This window comes from Mustela putorius, unplaced genomic scaffold (assembly GCF_011764305.1).
Source record: "Mustela putorius furo isolate JIRA1106 unplaced genomic scaffold, ASM1176430v1.1 tig00003845_pilon_pilon_pilon, whole genome shotgun sequence".
Classification (NCBI taxonomy): domain Eukaryota; kingdom Metazoa; phylum Chordata; class Mammalia; order Carnivora; family Mustelidae; genus Mustela; species Mustela putorius.
The window spans coordinates 60956349-60978419 of record NW_025421998.1 but is presented as its reverse complement, the minus strand read 5'-3'; the positions used below and the strand labels follow the sequence as shown (position 1 = coordinate 60978419).

At 40.1% G+C, this 22071-nt stretch overlaps 1 protein-coding gene across 3 annotated transcripts; it reads left to right on the top strand.

Moving 5' to 3' along the window:
- Window positions 1-5840: 5840 nt before the first annotated feature.
- Window positions 5841-14814, top strand: GGCT (gamma-glutamylcyclotransferase). 3 transcript variants are annotated; one of them, XM_004762570.3, is made up of 4 exons: window positions 5855-6125; window positions 10460-10605; window positions 11994-12129; window positions 13980-14814. In XM_004762570.3, the coding sequence occupies exons 1-4, from the start codon at window positions 5985-5987 to the stop codon at window positions 14121-14123; spliced, it is 567 nt and encodes a 188-aa protein (XP_004762627.1). In that variant the 5' UTR covers window positions 5855-5984; the 3' UTR covers window positions 14124-14814. The 3 variants fall into 3 exon arrangements, with proteins under 3 accessions (XP_012916942.1, XP_004762628.1, XP_004762627.1); XM_013061488.2 differs by lacking the exon at window positions 13980-14814 and having other exon boundaries at window positions 5841-6125; window positions 10460-10517; window positions 11994-12128; XM_004762571.3 differs by lacking the exon at window positions 11994-12129 and having other exon boundaries at window positions 5843-6125; window positions 13980-14037.
- Window positions 14815-22071: the final 7257 nt, after the last annotated feature.

Here is a 22071-nt window from a genome sequence, read left to right as displayed (position 1 = left end):
TCTTGTATCTACTGGTATCTCACAGGGCAAAGAGGGACTATCCAGATAGACACACTGAGATTCTGCCATTGCAGGCCTCTCAGAATGGGGTTGTACCCTTCCACGGAGCAAGCTGACTTGCTCTGGCCTGATTATCTGACGTGTTGAGAGGCAGACCCACTTGGGAATGTGTTTGCTGGGACTGCTTTTATTTTGGACAAGGTATTTAGTCATCACCCTCTTTTTACCCTTCTGACATTACATCTCCAGATATTGCTTAAAATTCCATCAGATATGAATTTAATAATATATGTATTTTTAAATACTAAAAGTAATACAAGAATGCATGCTCAAACATGGAAGGAAAACATGGAGAATACAGAATGAAGAAAATGAAAGCTCTTTGTCCAACCTGCTCCCCTATTCCCCACCCCTCCAATTCCCTTTCCCTTCCCATAGTTAGCAGTTTGGTGCCTGCTTTCCAAAGTGTATGGTTATAGATATAAATACATATAGATATAAAGCCAAGCACTCTTTTTCTACTAAGCACTAAAAAAACTATTGGAACCGTTTCCAGGGTTAATCTCAAAACAAGAAGACAGATTATCTGTCAAATACACTGAGAAATTACTGCCTACCAGAATTTTACTCTCTTTTTTCCCCCAGAACACATCTGATTTAATATATTCTGGCATACTTCTCAGTCATGTGGCCATGAGCTGGGAGAACATATAAATATAAATCCCACTATGGCTAATAAAATGTATGCAGAATCCTGTATGTTAAAGCACTAGTATGAATTTTTAAATCCTAAATCAGCGTTAAAGGACAAATGCTTCTCAGTAAGTCAAGGAAAGCTGGGGTTGGGGGGTGGGAATCATAGAGAAAAAAGGGTTTGAGAGTCTCTGTGAAGGGTAGGGAAGATTTTGACTCTGATTGGATTAATCAGCAAATATTTATTATTCATATATGCTGTGGTAAGCACTGTAGGTGTAAAGAAAGATAAGGTATAGTCCCTGTTTCCAAAGGGCTTAGCATCAGTGGGAAATCAGGCGGGCCAAATAGAATGGAATCAAGTAAGAAAAAGCTTTCACAAGTGCTTGAGCTTGATAAAGTAATAGAAACAGCCAGCCTCACTAGGTTTCTGCACAAAGGAGTGATATGATAAAAGGAAATTAAAAGAATATGTCTTTGGGGGCACCTGGGTGGCTTAGTCGGTTAAGTACCTGTCTTCACCTCAGGTCATGATCCTGGGATCCCAAGGTTCTAGGATTGAGCCCTGTTTCAGGCTCCCTACTCAGCAGGGGGTCTGCTTCTCCCTCTCTCTCTGCGCCTTCCCCCCTGTTCACGTGTGTGCTCTTGCTCTCTCTCTCTCTCTCAATAAATAAATAAATAGGAAAAAATGTGTCTTTGGGGTGCCTAGGTGACTCAGTCAGTTAAGTGTCCAACTCTTGGTTTTGGCTCCGGTCATGATTTCAGGGTTGTGAGATTGAGCCATGCATCAGGCTCCACACTGAGCAGGGAGTCTGCTTTAGATTCTCTCTCTCTCTTCCCCTGTGACTCTTCCTGCCCACCCCCCCACCACCACTTTCCATCCCTTGATTTCCATTCTGTAACTACTGCCTTAGCTCTGACTTTTAGGTCCTAGCCTATTGCAGTGAACTTGTGTCAGCACTCAACCATCTCCCCATCCTACTTCCTCCCAGGCCATCCTACACACAGCCACAAGAATGTTTCTAAAGGTACAAGAGGGCCCCTTTCTGTTCAGAGGTAAAAAATGTCTCACCTTTGACCACCAAATAGTCTGAGCTTTTTAGTGCGAAATTCAAGACCCTCCCATAAATTCTGCTGGTCTCCTTCCAGACTTGTCTCCCATTTCCTAATACGAACCTATTACTCCACCGAAATTGGACTACTTACTATTCCCCACACCCGTTTCTGTGCTGTCCTCATATGATCACCCACCCTCACCCCATCTCCAGAGAAAAGCAGAGTCAGAGAAAACAGCTAGGAGACTGTTGCAATAATGCAGGTGTGGGCTGATGCCACCAGGGAGAGGGTAGTGAGTGTGAGAATGCACAGGAATGCTGATGGCAGCAGATCTTCCTTGATTGGACATAGGGTTTGAAAGAAAAGAGATGAGTCAAAGGTAACTCATTTTAGGTTTGAGGCAGTAAACACAGTTCCTTCTCCATAACTGTTTATTCCTCACTGTTGCAGTTGTTGGAGGTTCATATTTACTTCATATTGCCTATGTAACCTGGGACCACATATAATTAATGATTTCTCTATACTTTAGGTCTAATATATATTTATTTAAAATAATACAGGCAGAGCAAAGTACTTTGGGAGGTAGAAGTCTTCAAGACACACTCTGAAATACCGTTGTGGGACTAAATACACCGCATTTCACATAACCTATGTGCATTGAATAGAATCTTTCATTTCGTTATCAGTGTGGTTTGGAATATAAGGCTTATGAGACTATCTCACGAAAACGAAAGTGAGAAATTCAGCTGAATCTGGGTAACGGCTGGAGCCAGGCACCTCAATGAGCTCAGGCCTTGGATTTCTCTAGCTCCATTTTCTTCTTAGGTGGGGTCTGCTTTCTTCTCAGTCACTCATTCCCATTCCATCTGACACAGCTCTGAGACCACGAGGCTTTACAATTTGAGAAGTTTGGGAGTCAGTACACAGGAATGACTCTAGAATCAGAGGGCTTGACTGTTAAACTAGGTTATGTCATTGCTAGCTACATAACCTGGGGCAAGTGAATTAACCTACTGCAACTCAAGTTTCTTCAACTGTAAAATGAGAATAATATTAGTACCTGTCTCAATAGGGCTATTTTCAGGATTAAATGAGTTAATATATATGAATTTAGATTGGTGCCTGGCATTAGATTAAGTGCTCAGTGAATGTTAACTATTAACCAAGCTATGGTTAAATTTGGAAGAACAAAGACCTTTGTTGTCTACTGCCTTAGCCAACAGGGGTCAGTATGCAGCAAGCTACACAGCTAAATAAAATGCTTAATGGGCGTAAAAAGAGATTTTCAGTTGTTTGAGGAAACATCAGGGCTTCAGAAAATTTTTGTGAAATGGTGTTAAGAAAAATAAGTAACCATAAAATTGGGCAATTAGTGAGAATCATCGGAAGAGGAAAAAAAAGTCCAAATAATAAAAATAAATACATTTACAATGTCTAAAAGCAATATAAAATGCAGAAGGACATTTTAAGTGGGAATGCTCAAAAGCAGAGGCCTCGAGAATTCATGATACAATAGAACACTATCTTACCAACAAGAGCAGCTTGGTCACTGAAGTAACCAAGTACGTAGTTCAAGTTCTACCTTGATGTTTGAGGGATGGGAGAAGGTATGTAACATCCTATTTTCCGATTACATAACAACAGTGTTATTGCTTATTGAGTGCTCACTGTATGCCAAGTGCTCTACACACATTACCATATTTCTTTGACTTTTTAACTCAAAAATGTTGAAATATATAGAAGAGGATAGAATAATAAAATGAATATCCATATACACATCAATCAATTGAGCATTGAACACTTTCCATATTTTAATTTTTCTAAATTAATTATCAGGGGCTGCTGCGTGGCTTAGTGGGTTAAAGCCTCTGCCTTTGGCTCAGGTCATGATCCCAGGGTCCTGGAATGGAGCCCTGCATTGGGCTCTCTGCTCAGCAGGGAACCTGCTTCTCCCTCTCCCTCTCTACCTGCCTCTCTGCCTACTTGTGATCTGTCAAATAAATAAATAAAATCTTCAAGAAAAAAAAAATATCAAACATTTTACCCCAAAATACATTATTATGTCTCTAAAAATAGAGACATTTTTCTACATCAGCAAATGCTATTATCATACCTAATAAAAAAGCAATTGTTTAATATCATCTAGTGCCCTAGTTCCTATTCAGATTTAATTGTGCCCCAAATATCTTTTATATCTGGTTTACTGAACCAGAACATAGGACAAGCCATTGCATGTAGTTACTATGTCTCTTCGGTATCTTTTAATCTGGAACAGCCTGCACTGTCCAGTTTTTTTGTTTGTTTCTTTTAGGGTTTTGTTTTTTGTTTTTTTATGTTTTTTTGTTTTTTTTTTTTTGTAACTACACTGACTTAATTTAAGAGACAGCCATTTGTTCTTCATGATGTCCCACCACTTGTTCAGAATTTTTCTGATTGTTTCCTCTTGGTGTCATTTTATTCTATCCTTGTAGTTCCTGCTGAGCTTGATGTACAGAAGTGAAAGAGGGTGGGGAACAATACTTCACAGACAATACTGGGGCTTCCTCTTGTATCATATCAGGAGGCACATAATGTCCAATTGGTCCACTTTAGTGATTATAAGATTGATCTAGTTTAAGATGGGAGGAACCAGATTCCTTCACTGTCATTATATTTTTCTTCTGACTACAGCTAGCAATCCCTGGGGGATAATTTGGCCCTTGGGGAGTATTCTGTTCCCTGTCACCCTTTCACCACAGGGTTTCATTGATGATCCTGGCATGAATCAGTTATTTAACTAGGGGCTACAAGATGGTGATATTTGAATTCTACCATTCATCTTACAGGAGTTAGCTGGCATACTTTTGTAAAGAGAACCATTTCCTCATCAACTGGGGCTATTTGGTTACCTTGAAATGCAGCTGTAAGTAGGAGGGCAGAGTAAATGTTTAATTTATTTTCTTAAACTACAACTTTTCAGGGTAAAGAGTTGCTGTAACAGTCACCATAACAAATGAGGCTTTTAAAAATTGTTTTTTATATATGGTTTACTCTTTTGGTGGGACTTTTATGTTTGACATTTTCAGTCAATTGCAGTCATTGTTTTTGGTACTCAAATTGTTCTAAATTTGGCCAGTGGGCATTTCTTCAAGCTGGCTCCCATGTCCTTTTGAAAGGACCTCGTTTTTTTGGATACTTCCAGACTTTACTGCCACAAGATGTTCCAAGCGCTCCTAGTCATTACCAGCTTCTGACCTGGCATAAACCATTTCTCCAAGGAGCCCTGGGACCTTTTAGTGGAGAGTGATATGTGGAGATCAAAATCTAGGTGCCAGGGATAACCACTCCCCTGAGTTCAAATTAATACTTTCATTTCAAAGTTAACAGTATAAGGTTTTATTTCTTGTTTTTATATTTTCATATCTTATTTTACATTGGCGTTTTTGTACCTAATAACATTAACAAATTATTCTTTAAATACTCAAACCAACCCTGTGAGATAGGGGATCATAAGTTATATGACTGTGATCATAATTTATGTTAAAATCGCTATTTTACAAGGAGGAAAGCGATGAGAGGTGCCCGAGCTTACGTGGCCAGTAAATGGCTGCGTCCGGATTTGAAGCCGGCACGCTACTTCTATCCGGAGAGTCCCAGTCATTTCGCAGGGTCGTCACCGAGGTGATCAGGGCTGAGGGTGAGTGAACCAGCATGAGGAGGGAATTGGCCCGTCGTGACCGACCGACTGCTTCAAACCGGGAGGGCAGAGCGGGGGCGCGCTCCCTAACGAGCACGAAACACCTGGGAACCACACAAGCACCACCTGAAGATGAGAAAACCTGGTCAGGACCCACGCGGCGCAACCCCCAAAACGAACCCACCGGTCCTGATCCGCCTCCCATGCGTAAGAGCCCGCCCACCCGCCAATCGTACGGAGCCTTGAGCATGGGGGCGGGATAACAGAGGAGCATGGCCAATGAGGAATCGGCTCCCTGTCGCCACTCGACGGAGTATTTCCGAGTCCTAACTGGACAGCGAAGAGGAGGTGGCGGGCTTGGCCAATCATAAGGGGAGACTCAACATTTGGGACCAGCAGCCAATCAAAAGACTGGTCGCAGCCGACTCCTCCGGCCCACGCTTCCCGCCTTTCCGCTAACTCCAGAGACACCCGCTCGTCAGCCACCGGAGTTCGGACGGTCGCAGTCTTCTCAGAGTCGTACGGCCGACCCCGGGGCCGCGCGGGTGTCGGGCGGAACATGGCGAACTCGGGCTGTGAGGACCTCCGAGGCCAGGAGGAGGAGAGTTTTCTGTACTTCGCCTACGGTAGCAATCTGCTGACGGAGCGGATCCACCTCCGAAACCCGTCGGCCGCGTTCTGCTGCGTGGCCCGCCTGCAGGTCAGTGCTGCCCGCGCGCGGCCCCTGCAGCGGCGGGTCCACCCTGCGGACGTGGGGACAGGATTTCGAGAAGTCGCTTTCTCGGGGCCGGGGGAAGGCGCCTCTTGCTGATAGCAGCACGTCGGGACTGTCTTCTCTGTCTGGCTTCTGCCCTCCTGGTCAAGCCCGCCCGGCAGCTGTGCGCCCCCGGGCCGCCCTGAGCCCCCTGAGGACTTTCCCCCGGGAGGCTCGTTCTGCCCAGACCTGGCCACCTCTCTTGCCCACCGACTTAGACGGGAGTCCGTTGCTCTCTCTCCTCCCTGTCACACCTTCGCTGCAAGGCTTGCCGGCTGGAGTTCTGAAACTCCGTTCACCTGTTTCTCGCTCCTGAGGGGAGAGGTCCTGAAAGCCGGCACGGAGTCGGAGTCCTAGTAAGGGCCGAGCGCAGTTAAGTCAGACCACTGGATGAACCATAACCCGCCTTGGTAAAAGTCATTGCTCTTCAGGGGCGCCTGGCCGGCTCGGTCGGAGGACCTTGTGACCCTTGGTCTCAGGCCCTGAGTTCGAGCCACACCTTGAGTATAGAGATTACTTAAATAAATAAAAACTTCAAAGTAATTGCTCTTCGGTACAATCCATTCATTCCTTTGGTAGGTTTTTTCCCTTGTAGGTACAGAAGTGATAGAGTTAAGTGGGCTGCCTTGAGGACCTGACCAGGTCTATAGGGAGGACACCCCCCCCCCCAAATGATGTAGAAAACCTTTTGACATTGCTGAATTAGACAGACATGGTCTCTGCTGTCCTTACCAGGTTCTTAGTTGCAAGCAACAGAAAGTGGCTGATTTAAGCAGGAAATGAATGTGTTGAAAGGCTGTTAGAAGACTCACAGAATGACCACAGAACTGATCAACAGAGGCATAAGGGTGCCTGGCTGAGTCAGTGGGTGGAGCATCTCAGGGTTGTGAGTTCAAGCCCCACTTTGGATGTGGAGCCTACTTCAAAAATAAAACAAAAAAACCAGGCAGTCATAAAGGGAAGTACAGCAACCACAGCAGCCAATATCACAGACAGAACCAGCCTAGGAGGCCACTGGGGCATCACTGCTGAACTTGGTCAATATGGACACTTAAGTTGTGCATTACTGACCCTCCCTTCTCTGGACCTTGCCTGCTACTGTCAGTACACCCCTGCAGTTCCTGAAACCGGGATGTAGCCACCACCTACAGGGTGGAGTTTCTGCTGTTCTTGGGCACTAGCTTCTAATTCAGAGTCCCAGGTGGGTGTCCTGGTTGGCTAACTCTTGGTCATGTGCCCATGCCCTGACTGCAAGCAGAACTGGGAGAACCAACTGCTGGCATTTGAAGCCTCAGAAATGGGAGTTGGGGTCTAGCACTTTCTACCCCCAGACTCCCAAGGTAGGGAATTGCCCAACTGTAGAAAAGTAGTTCAGCTGCTTATAGTTGGGACAAGTGGAAGAGCTATCAAGCAAATGGTTACTGAGTTTCAGATATGGTGAGTTTAAAAAGGAGTCATGTTGTTTCTTCCTCTCAGTTTTGCTGTGACCCTAAAACTGCTCTTAAAAAAAAGGTGAAGTCTTGGGGTGCCTGGGTGGCTTGGTTGTTAACCTTCTGCCTTCCACCCAGGTCATTATCCCAGGATCCTGGGATTGAGCCTCATGTTGGGTTTCCTGCTCAGTGGGGGGCCTGCTTCTCCCTCTCCCACTTCCCCTGCTTGTGCTTGCTCACTGTCTCTCTCTCTCTCTCTCTCTCTCTCTGTGTGTGTCTCTCTGTGTCAGGTAGATAAATAAAATCTTAAAAAAAAAAAAAATGAAGTCTTTACCCCCAAAAAAGAGGAGATCTACAAGGTACTATGGGAATGTATGATTTGGGGTCCCTACTTAAGAGCTTAGTAAAGCTCTTCCTGAAAATAATGACTTTTAAGCTGAGACCTGAATGATTGGGCAGGGGGAGACAAAAGAGAAGGAGCAGCATGTACAAATGACCTCAGGAAAGAAGCTGGATCATCCAGCTGCTGAGGCTGGAGTTTAGTGTTGAGGAGGATATAGCTTGGCAACTAAAGAGGTAGTGAAGGACTGCATGCTACTGGACCACAGAAGCCAAAAAAGACTGGTCTTTATCTTGAGAGCAATGAAAAGATCCATTGCAGAATTTAAGCAAGTGAAAAATTAGATTTACAACTTTGAAAGCTCATTCTGGTTGCTATGGAAAATGGGTTGGAAGGGAAGACAACAGTGGATGTGTGGAGCCCAGTTAGAAAGGTTTTGTAGTAATCCGTGCTAAAGACAATGGCACCTTGAAATGGAGTGGTAGCAGTGGAGGGTAGACGGGTTGGGGAGGTATTTAGGAAATAATAAAGTTAGGTCTTGGTAACTACTTGTGAAGGGAGGATGAGGTAACAGGGGTGACTAAGGTTTTTGGTGCAATAAGGTGGATGATGGTGATATTTGTAAAGAGAAGAGGAGAATCAGTTTTGGAGGGAAAATCAAGCTCAGCTTAAACATACTGAGTTCAGATGCTTGTTACACATCCAGGTGAGCAGAAAAACATTAGTGAGCATTTATTAAGTACTCACTGTGTGGTAAGTCCTGTTCTAAGCACTTTTGAAGTTTAGAAGAGAGATCTGGGTTGGATTAAAAGATGATTGGAATATTGGATGGTATTTGTAGTCATCGGAGGGGATAGATTGTCTTGAACAAATTGCTGATGAACAAGAAAAGGGGCCTGAACTAAGCCCTTAGCAACTCTACCATTTAAACACCAGGTACGGTGGAGGAGTTGTCAAAGGGAATTGAGATCAGGGGACAGTCTGAAAGTCAGGAAGGCATATCAAGACAGGGTGGTTAACTATGGCAGAAGTAGGTGAAAAGTGGAGCAAGAGGAGGAATGAAAATGGTCTGTTGGATTTAGTAGTAGACAACCAGTACCTCATGTGGTTGTGACTTTAATCAGCTCTCATGATGTTCTGCTAGGGCTACGTGCTCCTAGAATATCCAATATACCAGTTGAATATACTGGTCACTCAGACCAACCTTTTTCCTGAAATGTCTGACATTTGAAGAAAATAAAAGTGACAGGAATAAAATACAAACCTTAGATTTAGAACCTAGTCCAGCCTTTTTTATTTTATTATTAAGGAAACTAAGCTCTAGAAAGATGGAAAGAAATTTTCTATACCAAATGGCCAAGTAAGGGTTTTTCATCTTCCCCAGGATTCTCTCCTCTGATTACTCTATAGGGAAGAAGCTAAGCTAGAAATCTGTCTCTGTTACTTATTCATTGAGAGACCTTAGGCAAGTTGCTTAATCTTTATAAGCCACAGTTTTTCTTGTTATTAAATGGGTATAATAAGGTTGACAGGATAAAAATGAGAGTTCACATAAAGCTCATAGTGCAGTTATAGAACCTAGTCATGTACTAGTGTTAGCTGCTTTAATATTTATTGTAGATATAATAGTATAATTCATGAATGTTAGATTAACGTTAGTAAGTTTAAAAATCACCCTCACATAGTAGGCTCAGGTCATTGTCCTGGCAGTCCTGGGATCAAGCCCTGCACTGGGCTCTCTGCTCAGCAGGGAGCCTGCTTCCTCTGACTCTCTGCCTACGTGCAATCTCTGTCAAATAAATAAATAAAATCTTAAAAAAAAAAAAAAAAAGATCGTGGTTCCTTGAGGGCAAACATGGTGATATATGCTAGTAAGATACTCTTTACATACACAAAAGTAGATTAGGAGTTCCTGGGTGGCTCAGTCGTTAAGAATCTGCCTTGGGCTCATGGGCTCAGGTCATCATCCCAGGACCCTGGGATTGAGCCTGGCATAGGGCTCCTTGCTCCACAGGAAGACTTCTTTTCCCTCTCCCACTCCCCCTGCTGGTGTTCCCTCTCTCACTGACTCTCTGTCAAATAAAATTAATAAAATCTTAAAAAAAAAAAAGTAGGTCATAACCCCCTATGAACCCCAGCTTCAACAATTTTGTGTATATACTGTGGTTGCCTCTAAGTTAAAATCCATGTGTGTGTAGGTAGACTGCAAAGCAATTTTTAAAAATGAAAATACTTACATTAAGGCATTGGGATTACGGGCTTTTTAAAAACCTGTTTATGGATGCATATTATATATTCATTATACATTTCATTTTTAAAAATATGAAAAAATATAGTCCTTGAGATCTGGGTCGTTGTTTATCTTTGTATTTTTTACAGCTTCTTATTCAGAGAAGGAACTCAAAGTTTATGTCTTAACTGCATGGAGTTCAAGGTAAATTTTTTTATTTTGAAGAGGGAAATTTTGGTTCAAGTAGATATTGATCATATTATTTTGGTTTCCTTTGTAGGATTATAAGCTTGACTTTGGCAATTCCCAAGGCAAAACAAGTGAAACTTGGCATGGAGGTATAGCCACCATTTTTCAAAGTCCTGGCGATGAAGTATGGGGAGTAGTATGGAAAATGAACAAAAGCAATTTGAGTTCTCTGGATAAGTAGGTGGCTTCTAATTACAAGTTAAACAATAACTGATTCAGAAAGTGGATCATATTCAAAGATGTGTATATATACGTCTTTCAAAACCATATACTATATTCTTTACACTTCAGAGTTAACATAAAAGGTGCATATCCTGAGGGGGAAAAAAAAACCTAGGGGTGTCTGACTGGCTCAGTCTGTAGAGCATGCAACTCTTGATCTCAGGGTTGTGAGTTCAAGCCCCACACTGGGCATAGAGCCTACATTAAAAAAAAAAAAAAAAAAAAATGCCTAGCTGGGTCCTATATTCCAGTTGAGATTTGGAGAATGTTTATAATCTCTTCTTTTTGTTCTTTCTTTTTTTAAAAAACATTAATTAATTAATTTACTTGGCAGAGCTGGGGAGACAGTGAGAAAGGAAATACAAGCAGGGGGAGTGGGAGAGGGAGAAGCAGGCTTCCCACTGAGCAGGGAGCCCAATGCAGGGCTCGAGCCCAGGACCCTGGGATCATGACCTGAGCCGAAGGCAGATGCTTAACAATTGAGCCACCCAGGTGCCCCTATAATCTCTCCTATAAAAAACGGAGTCTTTATTTTTGTTCTATTTTTATTTAAAAAATCTTTGTAGTTTCATATTGTGAAAAGGCATGAAGATGTTCATAATTGTTGCATCTTTCTGTTGGTTTCAAAAGCAGTTCAAGTTTTATTAGAGTCCATTTTTAGAAAATAATTCTTTAAGGTAGCAGTTGAAAAACTAATAATTTATAAAAACTTTGACGACATATTAGAAATGTCTTGATGCTTTTTTTAACAGAACTCTCAAGATCTGTATATAAGAGCATGTATACAAAGAAAGTAGGCAGAAAAGAGTAGGGCTTGAGAAGAACACATTATCTGATATGTCCCTGGTGAATGAGAGTGAGCCATTCTCTCTGATTATCTCCAGGTGGATATTCTCTTGTCAGAACATACAGTCAGTTTTTTGTAGCCTAGAGAGCAATGTTGAGGGGTACAAAGATTGAAATAACTATATTCAAGCATGGGTTTAAATAGGATAAATACTGAGATCTATTAGAACTATACAAATAATACTAAACTGAGGCTTTCCAATTGAAATGCTTTTGTAGCCTAGAGCGCAATGTTGAGGGGTACAAAGATTGAAATAACTATATTCAAGCATGGGTTTAAATAGGATAAATACTGAGATCTATTAGAACTATACAAATAATTCTAAATCTGAGGCTTTCCAATTGAAATGCTTTTGACGTGGTAGTTTTTATAATATGTTCTGCCATATCCCAGAATACATAGGGAGCAAGTACATCTATATATTGTTAAATTTTTAGCCCAGTAAACTAACTTGACTGAGTCAAATATGGTTAAAATTTGGCTGTTCTGGTTTCAGGCAAGAAGGGGTTAAAAGTGGAACATATGTCCCAATAGAAGTTAATGTTTATACTCAAGAAGGAAAAGAAATAACCTGTCGAAGTTATCAGATGAAAAACTATGAGAGTGCTCCCCCATCGCCCCAGTATAAAAAGGTAAGCAACTTACAAAGACTATTGGCGGTTCCTTTTTAATTTTCACTGAGCTAAACTAAAAAATACCTTGTTTTAAAAAGAATTAGTGTGCATTAAATTCTACATGAACACTTCAGTCTTTTTTGCCTGCCCTACCCCTGAACAATTCACTTTAATCAAAGTGTTTTTAATGCAAAAATGATAGTTATTTACCTACCATGCAAATTGAAAAATGTTCAGATTTATTTGTAATGATAGACCCATGTTCCTAAAGCAGATTTATTTAAAAAGACTCTGGAAATCTGAATCTTAATTCTAGATATGTGTTTTCTTTCCTCAAGTAGAAAATAACATGTATGCATGCATTTTTAGTGGATTTATTCTATACAGAGGTTTTTGTAATCATTTTTTCTCCACAAGAGAGTATTTCATAACACTAAGGTTCATTTTTATGGGGGAGAAATATATTTCCTATTGCTGAAATGTTTTCCATCCCTAAATAGAGGGAAGAAAGTCATGCTGTCTTTCAAAGTCAGAGATACCACTCCCACAAGCATAGGAAAAGGATGTGGGATAGAAACCCCAACATCCCTTTTTAGAAATCCAAATTTAGGTACTTTGGAAGGCCTAGTCAGGACATGGCATGTGGAGTGGATGACCCAGTTCCTGGGCCAAATTTGGAATTTTCTAGTATGGAGCCTAGAGGAATTAGCCTGGTATGAGTCTGGGAAGCACCACTGAGCACAGCTGCCATGTATTACCTCATTTCCCATCAGAGATAGAGTAGACTCCCAGGTTAAACTAAAACTTCTCCCTATAAACTTTACAGTTTTTTTAAAGAATGGTGTTTTTTTCTTACTAGATCATGCCAGTTCTCTACAATAAGTTTTTGTCTTACTATAAAAAAATTTTAAATTAGAATGACCAGAGTAAAAAACACAAGAAATAACAAATGTTAGCAAGGATGTGGAGAAAAAGGAACCCTGATATGATGCCGGTGGGAATGCAAGCTGGTGCAGCCACTGTGGAAAACAGTGTGGAGGAGCCTCAAAAAATTAAAAATAGAGCTACCCTATGATGCAATAATTGCACTACTAGGTATTTACCCAAAGAAAACGAACACATTAATTTGAAAAGATGTATGCATCCCTATGTTTACTGCAGCATTATATACAACAGCTAAGATATGGAAGCAGTCTAAGTGTCCATCCATAGTTGTGGCTAAATAAGACATGGTGTGAGCGTATTTATATACACATACATACATGCAATGGAATATTATTCAGCCATAAAAAGAGAATGAGATCTTGCTATTGACAGCAACATGGATGGACCTAGAAGGTATCATGGTAAGTGAAATAAATCAGAAAGGCAAATACCATATGATTTCATTCATATGTGGAATCTATGAACAAATAAATGAACAGACAAAAAATACTTGACTCTTAAATACAGAGAAAAACTGGGGGTTATCAGAGGGAAGGTGAGTAGGAGGGATGAAATAGGTGAAGGGGATTAAGACCACACTTACCATGATGAACACTGAGTAATGTAAAGAATTGTTAAATCATTATATTGTACACCTAAAACTAATATAACACTGTTAATTATACTTCAGTTTAAAAAAATATTTTAAACCATATTATTGAGTAAAATTGGTACTCCATGAGAATGTATCATTTGGATTTGAAGATTCTGCACATTCATGCTCACCATGAGAGGAATGGCTGTCTCTATTTTGTTCTATAATTATTTATTCTAGAGTTATCTGAAAGCTAACAGGTCATGCTTTGATACTGCACATAAGATTTTGGTATACTAATTATGTTCCTAATTAAAAGGTGTTTTTTGTTTATTTTAATCATTTTTAGGTCATTTGCCTGGGTGCAAAAGAAAATGGTTTGCCACTGGAGTATCAGAAGAAGTTAAATGCAATAGAACCAAATGACTACAAAGGAGAAGTCTCAGAAGAAATTGAAAACATTATCAAAAAGGGAGAAACAAAAGCTCATTAGGACATATTTTAGATAGAAATCTAAATTATAATAGAAAATACAGATACTCTCTGTATGTGCTAATATATTTTCAACATTTAGAAAAGAGATCTGAGGTATCTCTATGTTTAATATATTTTCAACAGTGCTCTGAAGGGATATCTTACTTAGGTGTCTCCTTGTTTTCAGACTAAAAAGAAACTAGATTAGAAATTAGGTAATTGAAGGGTGCCTAGGTGGCTCAGTTAAGCTTCTGTCTTCTGCTCAGGTCATGATCCTAGGGTCCTGGGATGGAGCCCCACATTGGGCTCCTTGCTCAACGGAAAGCCTCCTTCTCCCTCTGCCTGCTGCTCTGACTACTTGTGCACGCTTTCGCTCTCTCTCTCTCTGTGTCAAATAAATAAATAAAATCTTAATTAAAAAGAAAAGATTGAAAAGGAGGCCGTGAGGCAGTAGAATGCATAACAAATGGATGAGGATACTTCTTCCGTGGGCACTTAAAGTTATTTTCAGGAGTGGAGTGTCTTCTTGTTCTGTGACAAAGGAGAGATTTGCAACTTAATGATCGTGCTGGTGAATTGCCCTGCTTTGGGATTTCTTTTTAATCAGCATAAGAGCATGCAAACTGCAAAGACAGTTGATAATACTTTTTAAAATTTAAAAACGGCATACTGTTCTTAGAGAAATAAATGTATTTGTGGTTTAACCTGTATTCCCTACTAAAGTACTGTCTATCACTTTCTTAGAGACTTCTGAGTCTGGTGTTGACTCTACACAGTCCGTACTAGAGCATTCTTGCACCCATGCTAGAACTAGATAGCCTTGGATCAGTTGTCAGTTCTACCAGATTCTAGCTGAGAGACCTTGGGTTTCCTGAGTTTGTGCCTCAGTTTGCTCATCTATAGAGTGAGGGCAGTTGAAACACCTATGTCTTGGGATTATTTTTGAGGAGAAAATACATGTAATAAGCTTAGAACAGAGCCTGGCACATAATAAGTATTAGAAATCACCAATGTTCTTATTGAAGATTTGAGTTTCTACAGAGCCATCCTTGGAACAGGATCTTAAAGTAGAAGAGTTATGATGGTGAGGGGAAAATGTTTTATGCTTTATGGAAGCTCCAGTTTGACTCTTGGCTTCTTAAATTTATTTCCTGAACAAATGAAGGAAAGAAGAGTCATGACTAAAACAGCACCAGTTATCAAAAAATCAGGTCTCTGGAATGCAGTGAGAATGCAGAGAGAAAACTGGACTTTAGAAACAGGTTACTGGAATGAAATGTGCTAGCTGCAGGAACATAAAGATTTGGTTTGTTCTCTTGGGAAAAATAACCAAAGAACTTTTCAGGTACAGCTGTTGAAGTGAGACTGAACCATAGACTTAAGGTTGGATCATGTTTTATAGCTGTTACACCTTACTGTTCTCATGTACACCCTCTAAGACCCTAGTTTTCTCCAGTTCCTAACTCCTCCCAAGAAGACCAAATTTGTCAGTACCCAGAACTCAGTTATGGTAAGATAGTGAGCAAAGCTCAGTTTTGATGTACAAATAGAATAATATTCTCATAAACTATCTCACCCACCTAAAATGACAACTTTCATTGAGGAATTTAAAACACTAACAAAAAACCTTCATGTCTGGCCTTTTAATGAAAATCTGGTAGTCATGAGGAATACTGTTTCTCTAGTCATGTTTAAGGTAGTACTAACAAATGTCATATGCGAGGAATTTGCATTTCTACTGTGGATTTTAGCCCTATAACCATAATACAACCAACTGGATAAACTATAACAATTTTATGAAAAGCATTTCTGGGCTTGCAAGAAAATAAGGAAAATCTTCAAGATATAACCAGTCCCTTTCCCACAAAAAGAGATAAATTTCCTAGCACTGGTAACAAGTGACACCTACATCTTTGGGTACATATGCCAATAATAGCCCTGGAATTTGACTACGGACCCTTGAACAGAACTAAAATTGTCTCTAGTAAGCCTTGTAATTTTCAGCAGAGGCAAATGCAAATTTTCTCTGAAGAAAGCAATCCTAATTTAGATCCTCAGAATGTCCACCTGAAAATCCAAAAACTAATTATAAGGAAAATGGTACATCATAACAGAGAAAAAAAATCCCCAAGTTTTTGAGATACTGAAATGATCAAAAACAGTATACAATAAGTACATATGGAGACTTTGACTTCTGGAAAGATGGAGTAGACCTCTTCCTTATTCCTTCTGTTAACTACAACTAAAATTCCCGAACATTATGTATAAAACAAGACTCTGAAAAGAGAGAAAAACAGACTAGCCGGGGACAAGACACAACATGGTACTGAATTCCCTGGGTTTTCTCTTGCCTCCTACATCTCAGACTTGTAGCTGAGGAAGCCAGCAATCTGAAAGCACCAATGAGCACAGAGAAGAAAAACCTACTCTGAAGTAAAAGGACTAGGAAATGGACACTTTAGCCAGACAAAACTTACAGAGAATAAGTGTTCTCCACCCAAATACCACAAAGAAAAATTATGGACCTTCCCCCCGCCCCTACATCTACCCATGCTAGGAAAGGTCAAGAGGGGAGCCTAGACTTCCAGCCTCATGAAGGGCATGTAGCAGGGCATCCTAACACTGTCTCCTGCCACAACTGTCAGTGCAGTGTCAGAACAGGCTGAGTAAGGAGCCACCTAACAGTAATCGGCCCTGGCTCTCCCCTGTTCCCCATAGTGTCAGTGGAAACCATGCAAGGACCCTGGGTTTAAACTGCCCATCAGTTATTAACATCCCCCTCTGCTGGGATGGTGTCAGAGGTCAAGTCGTAAGACTTATATCACCACCCAGTGGTAAAAATGTCACCCTTCCCTGTTATATCAGTGGACACCATATAGTGGGCAGTGATAAGGCTTTCCTACTCTTCCTAGGAACGGGGAAAATATCAGTGGAGACTTTGGGGGGGGGCGGGGATTGGAACTCCCACCTACACCCAAGTTCCTTAGCAGTAGCTGAGTGGAAACCTGAACTTCTACCCCATTGAGTAATATCAAGGCAATGACCCTTGCTACCTTCTGCTGGAGTGGTTTCAGGTTAAGCTAAAGTAGATTTTAGTAGGATCCAGAGGCTTGTAATTTCCAGAATGTCCAGGTTTTAATTGAAAATCACTTAATTCCAAGATCCAGGAAGATCTCAAATGAGAAAAGATCATCAGTAGATGCTAAAATAATTAGATTATGTTAGAAGAAAGAAGCAGTGAACTGGAAGAAAGAACAATAGAAATTTTTCTATCTACCTGAGAAAAAACAGACTGGAAAAAAAAAAATTAACCTCAAGGACCTGTGGAGCTATAATAGAAGATCTTACATTTGTGTCATGGGAGTCTCAGAAAGAGAGAAGAACTAGAGAAAAGGGGGAAAAAGGAGAAAGGGCAGGCTGAAGAAGTACCCAATGAAATAATGGTTTAAATGTTCTAACTTTGGCAAAAGACAAACCTATAGATTCAAGAGGTAGAGTGAAGCCATGACAGTTTCATGTGGTTTAACCTAACACACCTAACTCCCAGTTTATGGGTGGAATTAGCAATAGAGTACATAAAGTGCCCAGCACAGTGCCTGGTATACAGCTCTTGCCTAGTAAGCTGTAGTTAATGTTAGGAGGAGGAGCTGAGAGAACCCCAAACAAGCCCAAAGAAATCCACACCAGACACTTTATAGTCAAACTTGTACAATCCAACAACAAAAGTTCTTGAGAGTAGTGAATGAGAGATGACATTTCACGTGATTGCAGGAGAAACAATTCAAATGACACCAGATTTCTCATCAGAAACCATGAAAGCCAAAAAAAAGTGGCACATTTTTCAAGTGCTTAAAGAAAACTCTCAAATCAAGCTCCAGTGAAAATAGCCTGTGAGACTAAAGGGGAAAATCAAGACATTCTCAGATGAAGGAAAACTAGAAAAGTTTAGTGCTAGCAGACCTACCCTAAAGGAATGGCTGAAGAAAGTTTTCTAGACAGAAAGGAAGAAATAAAGGAACTGGAACATCAGAAAGGAAAACATCACATGGTAAGCAAATACATGATAAATACAATAGACTCTCCTGAGTTTCTGAAATAATGGTTGAAGCAAAAATTATAACATTGTGTTTCTAAATATATGTAGAAGTAATATTTAATTATAAAAGGATTGGTAAAAATGATGACACCAATAGACTAAAAAATTATATGTATATATAGTGATAGCTAAAGAAACAGCTTGAGAAAGCTATATGAAAAAATACACTTAAAAAAACTATTGAGTGGCTTAGTCAGTTAAGCATCCAACTCTTGATTTCAGCTCAGGTCATGATCTCAGGATTGTGAGATCAAGGCCCACTTTGGGCTCCCTGCTAGGTAGAAGGGAGGGGGTTAGAGGGTCGGGTGAGCCCTGTGATAGGTATTAAGGAGGGCACATATTGCATGGAGCACTGGGTGTTATACATAATGAATCATGGAATGCTACATCAAAAACTAATGATGTATGGAGCGCCTGGGTGGTTCAGTGGGTTAAGCCTCTGCCTTCGGCTTAGGTCATGATCTCGGGGTCCTGGGATCGAGCCCCGCATAGGGCTCTCTGCTCAACAGGGAGCCTGCTCCCCCCACAACCTGCCTGCCTTTCTGCCTACTTGTGATCTCTGTCAAATAAATTAAAGCAAAACAAAACAAAACTAATGATATACTATATGGTGACTAACAACATAATAAAAAAATAAAAATAAATACACTCTAAAAAAAAGAAGTTACAATTATAGAAATATACATATATTTTAGGTACACACATTTAGAGTAACTGCAGAATTTTCAAGATGATACAAATGATAAATATACAAATGTACATTTGCACAGCAGTACATGATTCTGTCTTTGCTGCCCATCATCACCAGGTTATTAAAATCAGTTAAACCTTAAAAAAACCTCTCTCTTCCTCTACCCCTCCCCACTTCTAAAAAACAAACCCACTACAGATAAATAAAAATGGAATTCAAAAAAATTTTCAAGTAACGTATAGAAACTCATTTTAAAAAACAGAAATGAAAACCAGACAAAACAAAAAATAACATGGCACACTTAAACCTTAATATATCAATAATTACACTCAATGTAAATAATCTCAATAGACCGATTAAAAACAGAAATTGGCAGAGTGGATTAAGAATATGATCCAACCTTATTGGATCATATTGATCAGGCATCCACTCAGGGTGCCTGAGTGGCACAGTCGGTTAAGCATCCGACTCTTGGTCATGATCTCAGGATCCTGAGATTGAGGCTTGTGTCAAGCTCCACACTCAGCATGGAGTCCGCTTAAAACTTTCCCTCTATCCCTTCCCGCCTGCACACTCTCTCTCTCAAAATAAATAAATCTTTAAAAAAACATTTTTTTTTTATAATATGATCCAACTTTATGCTGTCTACAAGAAACTCACTTCAACTAAAATAATATAAGCAGTTTGAAAGTAAAGGGATAGAGAAATCTGTATGCTGCAAATGTTAAGGGAAAGAATGAGTGGCTATATTAATACCAGATAAAGTAGATTTCAAAGCAAAGCAAAGTATCAGGATGGAGGGGCATTTTGCTAACCCTTACCAATTTACTTTATGAAACTAGTATTACCCTGGTACAAAAACCAAAGACAGGTAGCCTGTGTGGCTCAGTGGGTTAAAGCCTCTGCCTTCAGCTCAGGTCATGATCCCAGAGTCCTGGGATTGAGCCCTGCATCAGGCTCTCTGCTCGGCAGAAAGAAAACAAAAACAAAAACAAAACAAAAAAAAAACAAAGACAACAGGAAAAAAAGCAAACCTACAGATAATATCCCTCATGAATATAGATTAAACATTATAAACTAAATACTCATAATTAGAATTCAGTACTACATTAAAAGAATCATACATCATGACCAAGGAAGGTTTTATTCCAGAGATGTAAGTCTGGCTTGATACTTGAAAATCAAAGCAATCCGTTGTATTAACAAGCAAAAAAGTAAAGTCACATGATCATGTCAGTTGTTGCAGAAAAAAGCATTTGGCACAATTCAACACCCATTCACGATTTAAAAAAAAAAAATTTTTTTTTTCCTCAGGGCCGTTGGGTGGCTCAGTCAGTTAAACATCTGACTCTTGGGCACCTGGGTGGCTCAGTGGGTTAAAGCCTCTGCCTTCAGCTCAGGTCATGATCTTGGGGTCCTGGAATCAAGCCGCAAGTCAGGCTCTCTGCTCGGCAGGGAGCCTGCCTCCCTTCCTCTCTCTGCCTGTCTCTCTGCCTACTTGTGATCTCTCTGTCAAATAAATATATAAAATCTTTAAAACAAACAAAAACATCTGACTCTTAGATTCAGCCCAGGTCATAATCTCATGGGTTGTGTAATGGAGCCCCCCATTTGGGCTCTCTGCTCAGCGAGAAGTCTGCTTAGAGATTCTATCCCTTTGCCACTCCTCCATCTTGCACATGTGCATGCTCTCTCGCTTTCTCTCTCTCTCTCTGTGTGTCTCTGAAGCAAACAAATAAATCTTTAAACAAATTCTCAGAAAAATAGGAACAGAGGAAACTTCAACAATATGATAAAGAGCATAAATACTTATAGCTAAATTATGTGGGACTTGATCCCAAGACCCTGAGATCATGACCTGAGCTGAAGGCAGAGGCTTAACCCACTGAGCCACACAGGCATCTTCATGCTTTTTTTTCTATTGCTTTTCCTCTAAGATCAGAAACAAGACAAGGATGTCCAGTCTCACCACTTTAATTCAACTTAGTAATAAAAGTCAAAGCCACAATAATCAGACAAGAAAAATAAATAAGAGGTATCCAAATTGGTGAGGAAGAAGTAAAACCTTCACTATTTATAGATGGCATGATGCTATATGTAAAACCCCAAAGACTCCAGCAAAAATACTACTTGAACTGATAAGTGAATTCAGTAGTTGCAGGATAAAAAATAAATATACAGAAATCTGTTACATTTCTATACACTGATAATGAAGCAGCAGAAAGTGAAATTAAGAAAACAATCCCATTTACAATTGCACCAAAAATGTTAAAATATCTAAGAATAAACCTAACTGAAGAGGTGAAAGACCTGTACTCTGAAAACTAGAAAACTTTTGATGAAAGAAATTGAAGATGACCCCCCAAAATGGAAAGACATTCCATGCTCATGGATTGGAAGAACAAGTATTGTTAAAATGTCTATACTACCCAAAGCAATCTACACATTGAATGCAATCCCTACAAAAATATCAACATCATTTTGAGGCACCCTGGGTGACTCCATTGGTTAAGTGGGACTGAGCCCTGCATTAGGATCCACACTTAGCAGAGAATTGGTTTGAGGATCCTCTCTCTCCCTTTGCCCCTTCCCCTGCTCATGCCCTCTCTTTCTCTTTCTAAAATAAATAAATCTTAAAAATATATATCAATAGCATTCTTCACAAAAATAGAATAATCAATCCTAAAATTTGTATGGAACCACAAAAGACCCTGAATAGCCAAAACAACCTTGAAAAGGAAAGCCAAAGCTGGAGGCATCATAATTCCAGACTTCAAGTTATATTACAAAGCAGTAGTAATCAAAACAGTATGGTACTGGCACAAAAATAAACACGTAGATTCAAGAAACAGAATAGAAAACCCAGAAATAAACCCACAATTATATGGTCAATTAATCTTTGATGAAGCAGAAAAAGACATCCTATGGGAAAAAGACAGTCTCTTCAACAAATAGTGTCTGAGACTTCTGTTCAGTTAATGATCTCAGGGTCCTGGGATTAAGTTCCTGTATCACATCAGGCTCTCTGCTCTGCAGGGAGTCTGCTTCCCACTCTCTCTCTCTGCCTGCCTCTCTGTCTACTTGTGGTCCCTCTCTCTGTCTGTCAAATAAATAAATAAAACCTTTTTAAAAATTAAATTAAATTAAAAATGACCTATTCTGAAAAATGTTACATCTACA